The sequence below is a fragment of the Somniosus microcephalus genome, chromosome 15 (genome assembly GCF_052327205.1).
Source record: "Somniosus microcephalus isolate GS21.2 chromosome 15, FLI_Smic_1.0, whole genome shotgun sequence".
Lineage (NCBI taxonomy): Eukaryota > Metazoa > Chordata > Chondrichthyes > Squaliformes > Somniosidae > Somniosus > Somniosus microcephalus.
This window is the reverse complement of record NC_141001.1, coordinates 101,004,685-101,020,152: the sequence shown is the minus strand read 5'-3', so window position 1 is coordinate 101,020,152 and position 15,468 is coordinate 101,004,685. Positions and strand designations below refer to the sequence as shown.

Below are 15,468 nucleotides of genomic sequence, written 5' to 3'. Positions count from 1 at the left end.
CATCGGTAGGGCCCCCTGACTTACTGCAGGACGCTATGTCCAACAGGGTCAGGGGCGCCTACCTGTGGCCGAGGCGGCGCAAATTAAAGGGGAGCTCCCGGGTGGCCATTTTTGTTGCTGGCCGCCTGCCAGCACCTGCCCCCGTTGCCATCCCTGGCCTCCGGTGAAGCTACTCCACAGGGTGCCGGCTACGCTCCATGAACCCGGCACTTCGAGTGCCAGGCTCTTTTGCTGGCACTCCGATCCCTGGTGGCCCAGCTGGGCTCTGGGTCGTGCTGCACAAAGCCTCTGCCCTTTAATATGGGGAGGAAGGCCTGTAGTACCGCGGCACGTAGCGCCACGATATTCACTCATAGCACCCCAAGAGGGAGGCGGGGCGCTTCAAGTAGCACCCCACCTCCCTCTTGGGGCTCTACCAGTGAATTTCGGGTGCGGGGGTGCGCCCCGGCGAAGTTAGCGGGGGGTGCGACCCAATTTTACCCCCCATTTGTTTCCACGTCACCTGCCTTTAGTGGTTTCCAATGGACTTTACCTCATATGGCTCCAAAAATGAGCAAAGACATTTTAAAAATAGCAATACATCAACATGTAAGTAGAGTCCTTTCTTTTTTAAATTAAAATTTATTTAAGCTACTTTTTATAGCCATGACAAGGAAATCCATGCACAGGTATACAAAAAAAAATGCTTGCAAAAACCAAGAAAGAAGCAGACTAGTGGTGGCCAAGTTCTTTTTGAACCTGTCCAGTTCTTCTCCCTCCAGTTAGTGAATTCCTTACCCTCACCTGTATAAAAATGAGGTGGTCTCACCCACAGGAGGAACTCAAACTCTCAGAGCAGTTTTCCAGTCTGGCCTGGTAGAGTTACAGCACAGAAAGAAGTCATTCAGCCCATCACACCGGTGCTGGTTCTGTTAAAGAGCTATCGGCAGAGTCCCATTCCTTTGCCCTTTCCCTCAGATTCAACTCCATCTCCTAGTTTGGTACTGTGTGAATCTGACCAATTTGCAAATCATTAATGTAACTTAGAAGTAGTCGGAGTCCCAACACTGATCTCTGGGGCACTGCACAACACTTGCCCCACCCTGACATAATTCCCGCTGCTTCCTACTCTTCAGCCAATTTCTTATCTAGTTTCAAATTGTACATCGAACTCCTACTGCGTTAAGCTCAATTAACAGTCTTGTGTGGAACCTTGTCAAATACTTTTAGGAAGTCAAGACAAACCATGTCACAGATCTTCCCAATCTACTTGGGATATCTTTTTCTCAAAAAAAAGTCAGGGAATTTGGTCAGGTACAGAAAGAAAGAACTTGCATTTATATAGCACCTTTCACAACCTCAGGACTTCCCAAAACGCTTAACAGCCAATGAAGTATGTTTTGAAGTGCAACACAGTTGTAATGTAGGGAAATGTTGGCAGACAATTGTAATGTATATACCTTTAAGGAGGGAACTATTTTTTACAGCTCATGTATACTGCAGTACCGGCAATGACCACACCTGTATATAACACTGAGTAGTAATCTGTACAGTTCAGTTGCAGTTTGAGCCACGTTGAGTAAACACCTGTTGTACCGTTCTCCGCAGTCTGTGTCTTATGATACACGGACGTAACATTGGCGACGAGGCAGGTTCGAACCTACCTGCAACTCTGCATCACCTCCCGGGGATTCGTTCCTGAAGATCAGTGGATTGGAGGTCAAGGCCAGAGACTCGGGCGTCGACCACGGGCAACCGCCCAGTCATCCAGCAGAGACTTGAGAATTGCGGGGGAGGCTGTCGAGAGCCAGGCTTGGCTTTCCAGTCGAGGTAGTGCGCAGACCCTGCCCGGACAGCGGCGGGCTAGAGCCTGACCGAGCAGGGGGGGGGGGGGGAAAAAGGGGGAAAAAGACAGACAGACAGACAGACAGAAAAAGAAAGAAGCCGGTGTTCAGGGGCTGAGCAGCGTTGGAGGGAGAGAGAGACGCGCAGAAACCCGCGAGGCGCCGCCATTGCAACAAGGACCGCCGAGAGCGGCATTGGCAGCAGCGCAGGAGAAGCGCGTGAAACCTACAGGGTGCCGCCATTGCCACGAGAACCAGCAGCAACGGGGGAGGAAGGAAAGCGCGGGAGACGCCATTTTAAACCACACCCAAAATGCCGAAGAGTGGCAGTATCGCCGCATTTGACAACGAAGTCGAAGATTGGACTACATATGTTGAACGAATAGAGGTGTACTGCAAGGCAAATGAGGTGTCAGATGACAAGAAAGCATCGGTATTGTTAAATTTAATGGGTGCAAAGACGTATGGTTTATTACGAAATCTAGTAACCCCAACGAAGCCAATGGAAAAAGAGTTTTGAAGACATAGTAACGATACTAAAGGAACATTTAAACCCCACACCGCTGCTGATAGCAAAAGATTCAAGTTTCACAAACGGAACCAGCATAAGGATGAAAGCAATGCTGATTATTTAACAGAACTGCGCAAACTATCGAAACACTGCCAGTTTGGAGCGGGACTGGCAGATACCTTAAGCGACAAGTTTGTGTGTGGGCTTCAAAGTGAAGGAACCCAGAAACGGCTTTTACCTGAAAAGGACCTTACGCTGGAAAAGGCTTTCAGCATTGCGGTATCATATGAAGCAGCAGCACAGGGCACTGCAGAGATACAGAGACCGCAAGAATATGGCACAAACGAAATGTCATATGGAACAGAGAAGTGCTATCGCTGCGGCAGAACAACACACAACCAGAATGATTGCTGGTTCAAAGACAAAGTGTGCAGACAGTGTGGAAAAGTAGGACACATAGCATGAGTCTGCAGGTCGGGAAAGAAAACCAGCAATAAGAAACCTACCAAAGTACAAGAAGGTACATAAGATGATGGAGAATAGTTCAGACGAACAAAAGAGTGATAATGACTCCGAAAGCAGGGAACTGAGTTGTCTGAAACTACATGTGATCACAACGGAGGATCACCGAACCATTTGGGTCACTCTCAAGTTAGCAGGAGTCCAAGTAAAGATGGAATTGGACATAGGATCAGCCCTAACGGTCATAAACCGATGGGACTGATGTGCCTCAATAATTCCGAGACTCGAAGGTAGCAGAACAAAACAAGGCTTTTATTAACTTAGAACGAAACACGTAAGTGAGAGAGATGTCGTCCTTCTGGAGATTGGGGCTAGACTGAAGCTAGCTTACAAACGGGGCCAGGTATGGGCGGAGCCCTACACACAGCACATTCCAGTATACAATACAGCACATTCCAGTACACAATACAATGAGGTCTGGGGGAAGGGAAATGACACTGAAACCGATCTCAGTCACAGGCAGTGATGAATGGAAATATTTCATCACAGGGACTACGAGCAGCTATTCTCACACATACCCTTGAGAGACACAAAAACTATTTTGAAGACGTACACTGGGCAAAAAGTCTACCCCAAAGGAAAAATAAGGGTGACCGTTATATATAACGGTAAGTAAACACCAAAACTAGACCTGTATGTATTGCAAGATCGAGGACCACCATTACTGGGACGTGAATGGATCCGGAAAATACAACTGGATTGGCATTCCATACAGGCACTGACTGTGGCTGACAAAAAGGATGACGACGTCACACCTGGGTGACTGTCAAAGATCCTAACTGATGCGAAAGAAGTGTTCCAGCAAGGACTCGGAACACTAAAAGGCATGACAGCGATGATTAAAATTGAAGAAAACGCAAGCCCCAAATTTTTTTACGGCCAGACCGGTACCTTATGCGATCCGCTCAGCCGTCGAAGCAGAGCTGGAGAGTCTGGAACGTTCAGCTGTACTGTCCAAGGTAGACTGGAGCGAGTGGGCTACACCCATCGTCCCGGTGATGAAAAAGTCATTGAGCAGCACGCCTGGGGAACCAAGGAAGGTTCGCATCTGTGGGGACTTTAAGGTAACAGTGAACCCGATCCTTCACACCGTACAATATCCACTTCCGCGGATTGAAGATATTTTCGCCTCGCTATCTAGAGGGAAACGCTTCACTAAGATTGATCTGGTCCAGGTGTATCTGCAAATGGAGGTAGAAGAAGCATAAAAAAAATACCTCCCAAGCAACACCCATAAAGGTCTCTACCAATACAACCGGCTGGTATTCGGGGTAGCATCAGCTCTGGCTATTTGGCAGAGGGCAATGGAACAAGTCCTGCAAGGGATACCAGGGACCCAGTGTTATTTGGACGACATCCTGGTCACGGGCGAAAATGACAGTGATCACCTTGCCAACCTGCAGGAATATGGGCTCTGAGCTAACCGCCCCAAAATGCGAGTTTTCTGGAAAACAGATCTCGTATTGTGGCCACGTTATCGATAAAGAGGGGCTACATAAGTCCCCAGAGAAGATTGAGGCAGTAGTCAAGGCTCCAGCACCGGAAAATGTGTCACAACTGAGGTCGTTCCTCAGGCTGGTAAACTACTACCATAAGTTCTTGCCAAATTTGTCTACAATACTACACCCACTGAACACCCTACTGCAAACTGGGGTGCCATGGAAGTGGAGTGACGAATGTAGACGAGCTTTCCAGAAGAGCAAAACACTAATCACATCGAAAGAGGTATTGGCCCATTACAACCCGGCATTACCAATTCGGTTGGCATGTGATGAGTCACCCTACGGCATTGGAACAGTGCTGTCGCACAAATTCTCAGACGGCTCAGAGAGGCCAATAGCCTTTGCGTCACGATCACTAACCTCAGCCGAGCGTAACTACGCCCAGGTTGACAGGGAGGCCCTCAGCCTAGTGTGGGGAGTGAAAAAGTTCAATCACTATCTGCACGGGCAGAAATTCACCTTGCTGACTGATCACCAGCCTCGTCTCCATTTTTAATCCGAAGAAGGGTGTTCCGGTGATGGCTGCGCAACGACTACAAAGATGGTCACTTTTTCTAGGGGCGCACCACTATGAGATTGAATATAAGGGCATGAAACAGCATGGAAATGCTGATGGGCTATCACGCTTGCCACTGCCTACTGCAGAGGAAGCACCAGCAGTGGATCCTGTCGAAATATTCCATTCGACTATAGTTGAATGCCTACCGGTAACTAACGCTTGTATCAAAAAGGAAACCCAAAATGACCCGACACTGTCTCGGGTATATGATTTGACGGTGAAGGGATGGCCAGCACATGGCGACTCACTGTTGCCAGCATTCTCGACAAGGAGAGAACAGCTGTCAATGTGCCGGGGGCCCTTGATGTGTGGATCCCGAGTGGTAATTCCACCCAAGTTAAGGGATAGAGTGCTCAATGAGCTTCATGAGGGTCATCTGGAAGGGGTAAAAATGAAAAGCCTAGCCAGGGCTTGTGTGGTGGCCGGGAATCGATAAACGAATCGAGGACCTGACCAAGAGCTGCTCAGGATGCCAGAAAGTCCAAAATGCGCCACCTCAGGCCCCTCTACACCCATGGGAGTGGCCCTCATCTCCCTGGCAACGGGTGCATATTGATTTTGCTGGTCCATTCATGGACTCAATGTTTTTAATAGCCGTGGACGCGCACTCGAAATGGCCGGAGGTCATCAAAATGTCCTCCACCACCACGGAGAAAACTATTGCAGTCCTACGGACCATTTTTGCCAGGAATGGCTTGCCAGAACAGATTTGCTCCGACAACGGACCACAGTTTGTGTCCGAAGAGTTCCGGAGGTTCTTGAAAAAGAATGGGGTAAGGCATTACACATCCGCCCCGTATCATCCAGCCACAAATGGATTGGCGGAGAGGTTCGTACAAACCTTTAAGAAGGCAATAAAGGCTATGTACAATGACAACATTCCGCTGCAGCACAAGGTGGACAATTTCCTGTTCGCCTACCGGAATGCGACAGATGCAGTCACCAACCAGGCCCCAGCCATGATGTTCTTTAACCGAAGGTTAAGATCTCGCCTGGATTTGCTCAGACCAAACGTACGAAGAGATGTTGAGAGTAAGCAATTCCAGCACATCCATGAGAAGCCAACAAGGAGCTTCAATGTAGGGCAACCAGTCTTGGCCCGCGACTACCGAACAGAAAAATGGCAGCCAGGAACGATATGCACACGGCAGGGCCCACTAATGTACACAGTGGACATTGGGGAGAGCATCGTGAGACGCCATGCTGACCAGATCCTAGAGCCACAGGAACAAGTCAACCCCATGCCTCGCCCATACGTACCTGGTGATGAACCAGACGTACAGGTCGCATCTACCCCAGAAACAGTAGCATCGGAAGCTGATGAACCAACCGACGACAGGGGGCCAGAATCGCCTCCGCACCAAGAGCAAGACACTCGGGAAAGGCACTATCCAGAAAGGATCAGGAAGCCTCCCCAAAGACTGAATATATAAATAGACTATTTTCAGCTAATGTTGCATGTTAAAAGTGTTAATTGTAATTAGTTTGATATTTAATTGTTAAATGAGTGTTACGGTACTGTTAATCTAAAAGGGGAGGAATTGTAATGTATATACCTTTAAGGAGGGAACTATTTTTTACAGCTCATGTATACTGCAGTACCGGCAGTGACCACACCTGTATATAACACTGAGTAGTAATCTGTACAGTTCAGTTGCAGTTTGAGCCATGTTGAGTAAACACCTGTTGTACCGTTCTCTGCAGTCTGTGTCTTATTATACACGGACGTAACAACAATTTTCACACACCAAGTCCCACAAACCATGTTTTAGTGACCTTAGTTGAGGGATAAATATTGGTCAAGACTCCCCAGCAGAATCTTCCTCTTCTGAAGCCATATTGGCTACTATTTATTAGACATCAATTCCATTATTTCATCATCATTGCTGTAAGCTTCGTGGGTCTGTAGTTGACTGGGTCATTTTTTGTCAGACTTTTTGACATAAAATAAGATCACCTTAGATTGGTTCCAATCTATCAGAATCTCCTCAATAGTCACTATCTCCCTCAATAATGTAAGAAGCCACACAACACCAGGTTATAGTCCAACAGCTTTATTTGAAATCACAAGCTTTCGGAGCGCTGCTCCTTCTTCAGGTGAAGTTCACCTGAAGAAGGAGCAGCGCTCCGAAAGCTTGTGATTTCAAATAAAGCTGTTGGACTATAACCTGGTGTTGTGTGACTTCTTACATTTGTCCACCCCAGTCCAACTCCGGCATCTCCACACCATCCCTCAATAATGCCTCGCAAGTTTTATCTCTTGGCTCTTTTAGGACTTGTGAATAAAGATCATTTGTCTATGGGGATATTTTTGTTTTGATCCCTTTAGATTGCTTTCTTAATGTTGAAGTCATTAAATTCTGTTTGGATTTTGCTATTTAGGGTGACATGTTGCTTATATGAAATCCTTTGTGAATACTTGAATGAAGCAATCATTAAATATGCTAGCTACCTTATGCTTATTCTCAACTCCGTGAGCATATTTAGGGTTCTCGTCTCTTGCTTGACTGCCCTCTTACTGTTATAGCACTGAAAGAATATCTTGGTGTTATATTTCCATACCTTTCCTCCTCCAATCACCTTCTCGGCTGCATACACAGACTGGCTGCATCGTGGACACTTCTCTGCACCACCAAATTTCTGGGCAAATTTGGAGGAGTTGGGGTTTGCAGACTGGCGAGGTTTAGCCCTTAGAAAAATGAGAGGGAGATCAAATAAATAGGGTGAAAAGTTTGTCAAAAGTGTGTAGCAAGTGTGATAGGCATGATAAATGGAAGATACTAAAATGGTTAAGGCTTCCCAAGGCTAATCATAAGGCAGTGGATACAGTTTGGCTACTTGAATGTAGATTAAAGACGCATTCCAATATTCAACTCAACACTTCCACACCTCTGAAGTGTTAGGAATAGATTAAATGCATTACGTACATTAAAATAATGCCCTAGCTCCTCTCCAAAAATGTTACTTGTTTCCTATAAGTAAATCTCTTAAAAAAGGAGCATTTATTTCATTCCTGGGATGTGGGCATTGCTGGCAATGCCAGCATTTATTGCCCATCCCTAATTGCCCTGGAGAAGGTGGTGGTGAGCCGCCTTCTTGAACCGCTGCAGTCCGTGCGGTGAAGGTGCTCCCACAGTGCTGTTAGGGAGGGGGCTTCAGGAGTTTGACCCAGCGATGAAGCAACTGCGATATGTTTCCAAGTCAGGATGGTGTGGGACTTGGAGGGGATGGCTATATGCTTTCCCAGATGGTCGAATTGGGAAAAACATCTTAGTTTGATCTCTAATAAAAACAGAAAATGCTGGAGATACTCAGCAAGTCAGGCAGCATCTGTGAAGAGAGAAACAGAGTTAACGTTTCAGGTCAACGCTCACAGTCTAGATTCACCCACAAAGAATGATGATTTGCTTGGGTGGGGTACGGGAGTAGTGTCAGTACTTCTGGAACCCCCCACCCCCCAAAAAAAGTCACCACGGAGTAAAATTGAGAGAAAAAATGTGTAGCTGTGTGAAACAGTACCACTTACTCGGGCAGAAACATTTGACGCACGTTCACTATTGGCTCTAGCAAAAGAGCAAAAGACCTGCCAGCAGCTCACCAGAGTTGTAATTTTTGTACGAGCCTTGACAGAGAGTGCAGCTCTACACTTACACACTCGTAGCACCGCATAGTGATCAAGGGCCACTGTATAGTGATCAGGAATAGGACTGCTGGCTGATTGTGGTAAACCACTGTTATACCTGCCTGTGTGAGTGTTTGTATTCCACTGTGTACATGTCTGTACATGCCTCGGCTGACTCCTCCCACGAGTCCAGGTATAAAGGTGACTGCTCCACAGTCCCTCTGTATTCTGGACTGGTCGACCACTCGAGGCACACCTTCATTCTCTTGTTAATAAAAGCCTGTTAGTTACTCGCTTAACCTCAGTCTTTTGAGTAATTGATAGCGCATCAATTTTATTAACAAGATTTTTTTATAATGGAGAAGATCCTCACACCAGCATGCCTGGACTTAGACCATCGGGAGGCGGATGCATCCACCAAGTTTGCTCATTGGCTTAGGTGCTTTGAAAGATTCCTGATCGCCTCCGCTGTAACGGTCAAATCGGATGAGGACAAACTGGATGTCCTGACCTCCAAAATGAACCACCGAGCGTACTCGGTCATCCAGGACGCGACCTCGTACACGGCTGCTCTCAAGCTCCTCAAGGACCAGTACACGCGCCCAGTGAACGAGGTGTACGTCAGGCACCTCCTGGGGAGTCGTAAACAACAACCTGGGGAATTGACCGAGGAATACCTTCAGGCACTGTCTGTGCTTGGCCGGGCCTGTGGTTGTAAGGATGTAAAGGGTGCCGTGTACACAGAGGAACTTATCCGGGACGCTTTTGTAGCGGGCCACAGGTCCAATTACACCCGACAGCGACTGTTGGAGCAGAGTGACCTCGACCTCAACAAGGCCTCTGAACTCACACTATCATTGGACGCAGCCTACCGGGGCATGGATACCTACTCCTCTGCACCGTGGACGCCGCGGGGAACGACAGCCTGGGACACGGTAGGACCGTCTCATAGCGCCGTGCCACCCCAGCCACATCCCAGCAACGGCCCAACTACCGCAGCAGTGTCCCAAGGCCAGAAATGCTACTTCTGTGGCCAGGCCAAACACCCCAGAGCGCGCTGCCCGGCGAAAAATGCGATCTGCTCAGGCTGCGGGAAGAAGGGACACTACGCCAGCGTCTGCAGGGCCAAAGCCACCCTGAACCCCAGCAGCGCCGCGTGTGGGTCTTGCGGGCCGCCATCTTGGGCCGCCCCAGACATGTGCGAACCACCGGAACAGCAGCCATTTTGGACGCCTCCAGCCACATGGGGATCATGGACGCCGCCATCTTGGACGCCAGCCGGGACGCAGCAGGCCCCCAACACCGCCTCATCTGATACCCGCAGCGACACACCGACCCCTACACTGGCCTCCATTACGCTGGACCAAGCGAGACCGCACCAACTGGCCCGGTCCACAATGGACATTAAGGTAAATGGTCACAAAACAACCTGCCTTTTTGACTCTGGGAGCACGGAGAGCTTCATCCACCCCGACACGGTGCGGCGTTGCTCTCTCCCAGTCCTGCCTGCGCAGCAGCAGATTTCTATGGCCTCAGAGTCCCAGTCGGCGGACATTGGCGGCTACTGCGTGGTGACACTCATAGTAGACGGGACTGTGTACGATAATTTTAAACTTCTGGTCCTGCCCCACCTCTGCGCTGCCGTTCTACTGGGGTTAGATTTTCAGTGCCACCTTAAAAGTGTTACGATGGCGTACGGTGGACCCCTCCCCCCACTCAGTCCGCAGCCAGCAGCTTCCAAACTGCCCGCCGCGCACCAGGTGCGACCTCTCCACACTCAGTTACCCCCCCCCCACTGTTTGCTAACCTCACCCCCGACTGTAAGCCCATCGCCACAAAGAGCAGGCGATACAGTGCCGGGGACAGGGTTTTCATTAAAACCGAAGTGGAGCGGCTCCTGAAGGAGGGGATTATTGAGGGCAGCACCAGCCCCTGGCGAGCCCAGGTTGTGGTCGTTAAGACCGGCGAGAAGCAGCGCCTGGTCATCGACTACAGCCAGACAATAAATCGCTACACCCTGCTGGACGCTTACCCACTCCCCCGCATAGCTGATATGGTCAACCAGATCGCGCAGTACCGCGTCTTCTCGACCATTGACCTGAAATCAGCGTACCACCAGCTCCCTATCCGCCCTGAGGACCGCCAGTATACTGCCTTTGAGGCAAACGGCCGCCTCCATCACTTCCTTAGGGTTCCCTTTGGCGTCACCAACGGGGTCTCCGTCATCCAAAGGGAGATGGACCGGATGGTCGATCAAAATGCGTTGCAGGCCATTTTCCCATATCTGGACAAAGTGACCATCTGCGGCCATGACTTGCAGGACCATGACGCAAACCTCGAAAAATTCCTCTGCACCGCCCAACTCCTGAACCTGACGTATAACAAGGAGAAGTGCATATTCCGCACAACCCGCCTCGCCATCCTTGGCTGTGTTGTGGAACACGGAGTCATCGGTCCCGACCCCGACCGGATGCGTCCCCTTATGGAACTCCCACTGCCTCAAGGCCCTGAAGAGGTGCCTAGGGTTTTTCTCCTATTACGCCCAGTGGGTCCCCTACTATGCGGACAAGGCCCGTCCACTGATCAAGTCCACCTCTTTTCCCTTGACGGCAGAGGCCCGCTTAGCCTTCCACCGTATCAAGGAAGACATTGCCAAAGCCACCATGCATGCAGTGGACGAATCCATCCCCTTCCAGGTGGAAAGCGACGCGTCCGACTTTGCCCTGGCTGCTACCCTTAATCAGGCGGGGAGACCCGTGGCCTTCTTTTCACGAACCCTCCAGGGCCCGGAGACCAGACACTCCGCTGTTGAGAAGGAGGCCCAGGCTATTGTGGAGGCTGTGCGTCATTGGAGGCACTACCTGGCCGGAAAACGATTTACCCTGCTCACTGACCAGCGTTCAGTTGCTTTTATGTTTAACAAGCAGAGGGGCAAAATCAAAAACGACAAGATCTTGAGCTGGAGAATCGAACTTGCCACCTACAATTACGAGATCTTGTACTGGCCCGGGGAGCTCAATGAACCCCCGGATGCTCTATCGCGTGGCACCTGCGCCAGCGCGCAGATCGATAGACTGCGGGCCCTCCACAATGACCTCTGCCACCCGGGGGTCACCAGGTTCTTCCACTTCATCAAGGCCCGCAACCTGCCTTACTCCATTGAGGAGGTCAGGACTATGACCAGGAACTACCAAGTCTGCGCTGAGTGCAAACCGCACTTTTATAGACCAGACAGGGCTCACCTGATAAAAGCCACTCGCCCCTTCGAGCACCTGAGCGTTGATTTTAAAGGGCTTCTCCCCTCCTCCGACCGCAATGTGTACTTCCTCAACATTATTGATGAGTACTCCAGTTTCCCGTTCGCCATCCCCTGCCCGGACATGACCAGGGCCACGGTCATTAAATGTCTGAACGACCTCTTCACCCTGTTCGGTTTCCCCAGCTATATCCATAGCGACCGGGGCTCATCGTTTATGAGCGACGAACTCCGCCAGTACCTGCTCGCTAGGGGTATTGCCACAAGCAGGACCACCAGTTACAACCCCCGGGGGAACGGACAGGCGGAAAGAGAGAATGCGACAGTTTGGAAGGCTGCCCTGCTAGCCTTAAAGTCTAGGGGCCTTCCGACCTCCCGCTGGCAGGATGTGCTCCCCGATGCGCTCCACTCTATTCGGTCACTGCTCTGCACTGCCACTAACGCCACCCCTCATGAGAAAATGTTTGTCTTCCCAAGGAAGTCCACATCGGGGACATCGCTACCGCCATGGCTGACGTCCCCAGGGCCAGTCCTACTGAGAAGACACGTGAGGACCCATAAAACGGACCCCCTGGTCGAGAGGGTCGACCTCCTCCACGCCAACCCCCAGTATGCTTACATTGCGTACCCAGACGGGCGGGAGGACACAGTCTCCATACGAGACCTCGCACCCTCGGGGGCCCCAGTAACCCACTACCCACTACCACCCCCCCCCACCCCCACGATCCAATATCCAACCCCAGCAGACGGCACGCCTGGGCCCCGCGACCCGCTCGACACCCACGAGGACTACACACCAGTGCCCCAGCCTACGCGGGACTCGACGCCAGAAGCTTCACTACCCCTGCCGTCGCCACGTCAATCACAGTGGCAGACAAGACCTCCGGAGAGACTCCAATACACAAACTTTTAATACACTTCACCCCGCCGGACTCATTTTTAAACAAGGGGTGAATGTGGTAAACCACTGTTATACCTGCCTGTGTGGGTGTTTGTATTCCACTGTGTACATGTCTGTACATGCCTCGGCTGACTCCGCCCACGAGTCCAGGTATAAAGGTGACTGCTCCACAGTCCCTCTGTATTCTGGACTGGTCGACCACTCGAGGCACACCTTCATTCTCTTGTTAATAAAAGCCTGTTAGTTACTCGCTTAACCTCAGTCTTTTGAGTAATTGATAGCGCATCACTGATTTTGCCTGTCAAGGCCATGGCAGCCAATTGTGTGGTGCCCCTACCAAAGCCTCGGCTAAGATCACCACAAACCAGAGGTGGAATCCGAGACTTTCCTGGTTGGTACAAGCTTGGTCCCTTTGATTACATTTTAACAATATCCCTTAGCAGAGCTGCACACCACACAATATGCCTTTCACTAATTATACATTGCTGCTCGAGAACTCCACTTGGAAACAGGTGAAGCAATTCATACTGTTGATGGAGCATTGTTGGCACTTCAGGTCATGTTTTTTGGCTCAGCAGGGTTGTTGCTGCTGCCACACACCCCACAATACCTCAGTTGGGGAACTTTGGTGGAAGTGTTCCTGGACACTTCAGTAAATAAATAAATGCACATCAGTGAGGCGGTACTGAGGCAGGCAAATCAGGAAGATGGCAAGCATTATCAGCTTGTCTCTGCAGAGTTTGGTGATCTCAACTAGGGTGGCAGTGCAGTTGGCTTGGGTTAGGGAGGGGGGAAAATAAAATCAATCAGTCAGGAGACCCAGTCCTGATCAATGCCCATGACCCCGGTTTGAAAATACGTGTGGCAATGTTCAACCACGACAGCATTGGGTTCGGCGTTGATGCACCGCAACGGTTGAATAGTCTTTTGACACTCACTGCCTGGCTCGCACATGAAGAATGGCTAAAGTGGGTAAAGTGCTGGAGTGCGGGCAATGCTGCTTTCTTTTTTAAATTAAATTCTTTTCTTGCCAACTTTCTCACGTCCTCCCCATGAAGAGGTTGACTCCTTGCTGGGATGAGGGTTCATGTGCGCTTGGGGGGCCCTGCTGTAACTCGCTGGAGTGGCGCCAACCTGGACAGTGAATGTCAGCAGGCTTCGCAGCGAAAGGCCAATCCCACCCTCACCCAACGTCCACATCTGTGCATTTCCAGCAGTGGGACTGGACAGTGGTTGAATCTTCCTCCTTTAACCAAGGGGGGGGGGGGGGGGGGGGGCGGAAAAGACTAATCAATACATTAAAACAAAATATTGTGGATGCTGGAATTCTGGAAGAGAAAATGCCGGAAACACTGAGCAGAACAGGAAGAAGTTAGAGATTTAACATTTAAAAAAAGGGGTAGGTTTGTTTCCCTTTGTTCTTTCTCCCCTCTCTCATTCCCCTCCACCTGTAACGTGAACTCTCTCTCTCTCTCTCTCTCTCCAGATGCTGCCTGACATGCCGAGTGTTTCCAGCCTTTTCTGTAAATAAATACACTGCTCCTTTTCACACTTGCAGCAATGCGATGTGACTAATGGAGTAAACAGTAACAGCATGGAGGTACACACAAGTGTGACAATCAAATTGAAATGTGATTTGTTTCATACGGCAGTGCAGGTGGAGAAATTTATTCGAACACTAATCTGTATCCATGACGACATTAGGGGATATAATAGCACAGAACCAGGGTCTGGAGAATTAGTTTTAATACTGGATTACAATGGAGACTTGGAAAATTTGGAGGTTGAACACCAAACCATCGTCAACACCTTCACCGAAGCGTACGAGAGCATGGGCCTTACACTAAGCATCCGTAAGACAAAGGTCCTCTACCAACCTGTCCCCGCCACACAGTACTGCCCCCCAGTTATCAAAATTCACGACAAGGCCTTGGACAACGTGGACCACTTTCCATACCTCGGGAACCTACTGTCAACAAAGGCAGACGTCGATGACGAAGTCCAACACCGCCTTCAGTGTGCCAGTGCAGCCTTCGGTCGCCTGAGGAAGAGTGTGTTTGAAGACCAGGACCTCAAACCCGGCACTAAGCTCATGGTCTACAGAGCAGCAGTGATACCCGCCCTACTGTATGCCTCAGAGACATGGACCATGTACAGCAGGCACCTCAAAGCACTGGAGAGGTATCACCAACGCTGCCTCCGCAAGATCCTGCAAATCCATTGGCAGGATAGGCGCACCAACGTCAGTGTTCTTGCTCAGGCCAACATCCCCAGCATCGAAGCATTGACCACGCTCAATCAGCTCCGATGGACAGGTCACATTGTCCGCATGCCCGATAAGAGACTCCCAAAACAAGCACTCTACTGAGCTCCAGCATGGCAAGAGAGCCCCAGGTGGGCAGAGGAAACGCTTCAAGGACACCCTCAAAGCCTCCTTGAAAGAGTGTAACATCCCCACTGACACTTGCGAATCCTTGGCCCAAGACCGCACAAAGTGGAGGAGAAGCATCCGAGAAGGCGCCGAACATCTCGAGTCTCTTTGCCAGGAGAAAGTAGAAGCCAAGCGCAAGGAGCGCACGTCAACCCAAGCACCCCACCCACCCACCCCTTCAACCACCGTCTGCCCCACCTGTGACAGAGGCTGTAGGTCCCGCATTGGACTCATCAGTCATCTGCGAACTCATTTTTAATGTGGAAGCAAGTCATCCTCGGTTCCGAGGGACTGCCTAAGAAGAGAAGACAATAGAGACTTGGAAAATTAGACTGGGTTTC

General features: G+C 50.2%; 1 protein-coding gene across 7 annotated transcripts in view; it reads right to left on the bottom strand.

The window, feature by feature from the left end:
- The window catches only part of csrp3 (cysteine and glycine-rich protein 3 (cardiac LIM protein)), a 56,806-nt gene that overhangs the window by 12,041 nt on the left and 29,297 nt on the right, over positions 1 to 15,468 (bottom strand). For all 7 annotated transcript variants that reach the window (XM_086008179.1, XM_086008181.1, XM_086008177.1 and 4 more), the window contains one exon: positions 7,480 to 7,606. In XM_086008179.1, the coding sequence (XP_085864305.1) occupies positions 7,480 to 7,606 (127 nt within the window). The remainder of the gene's footprint in view (positions 1 to 7,479; positions 7,607 to 15,468) is intronic.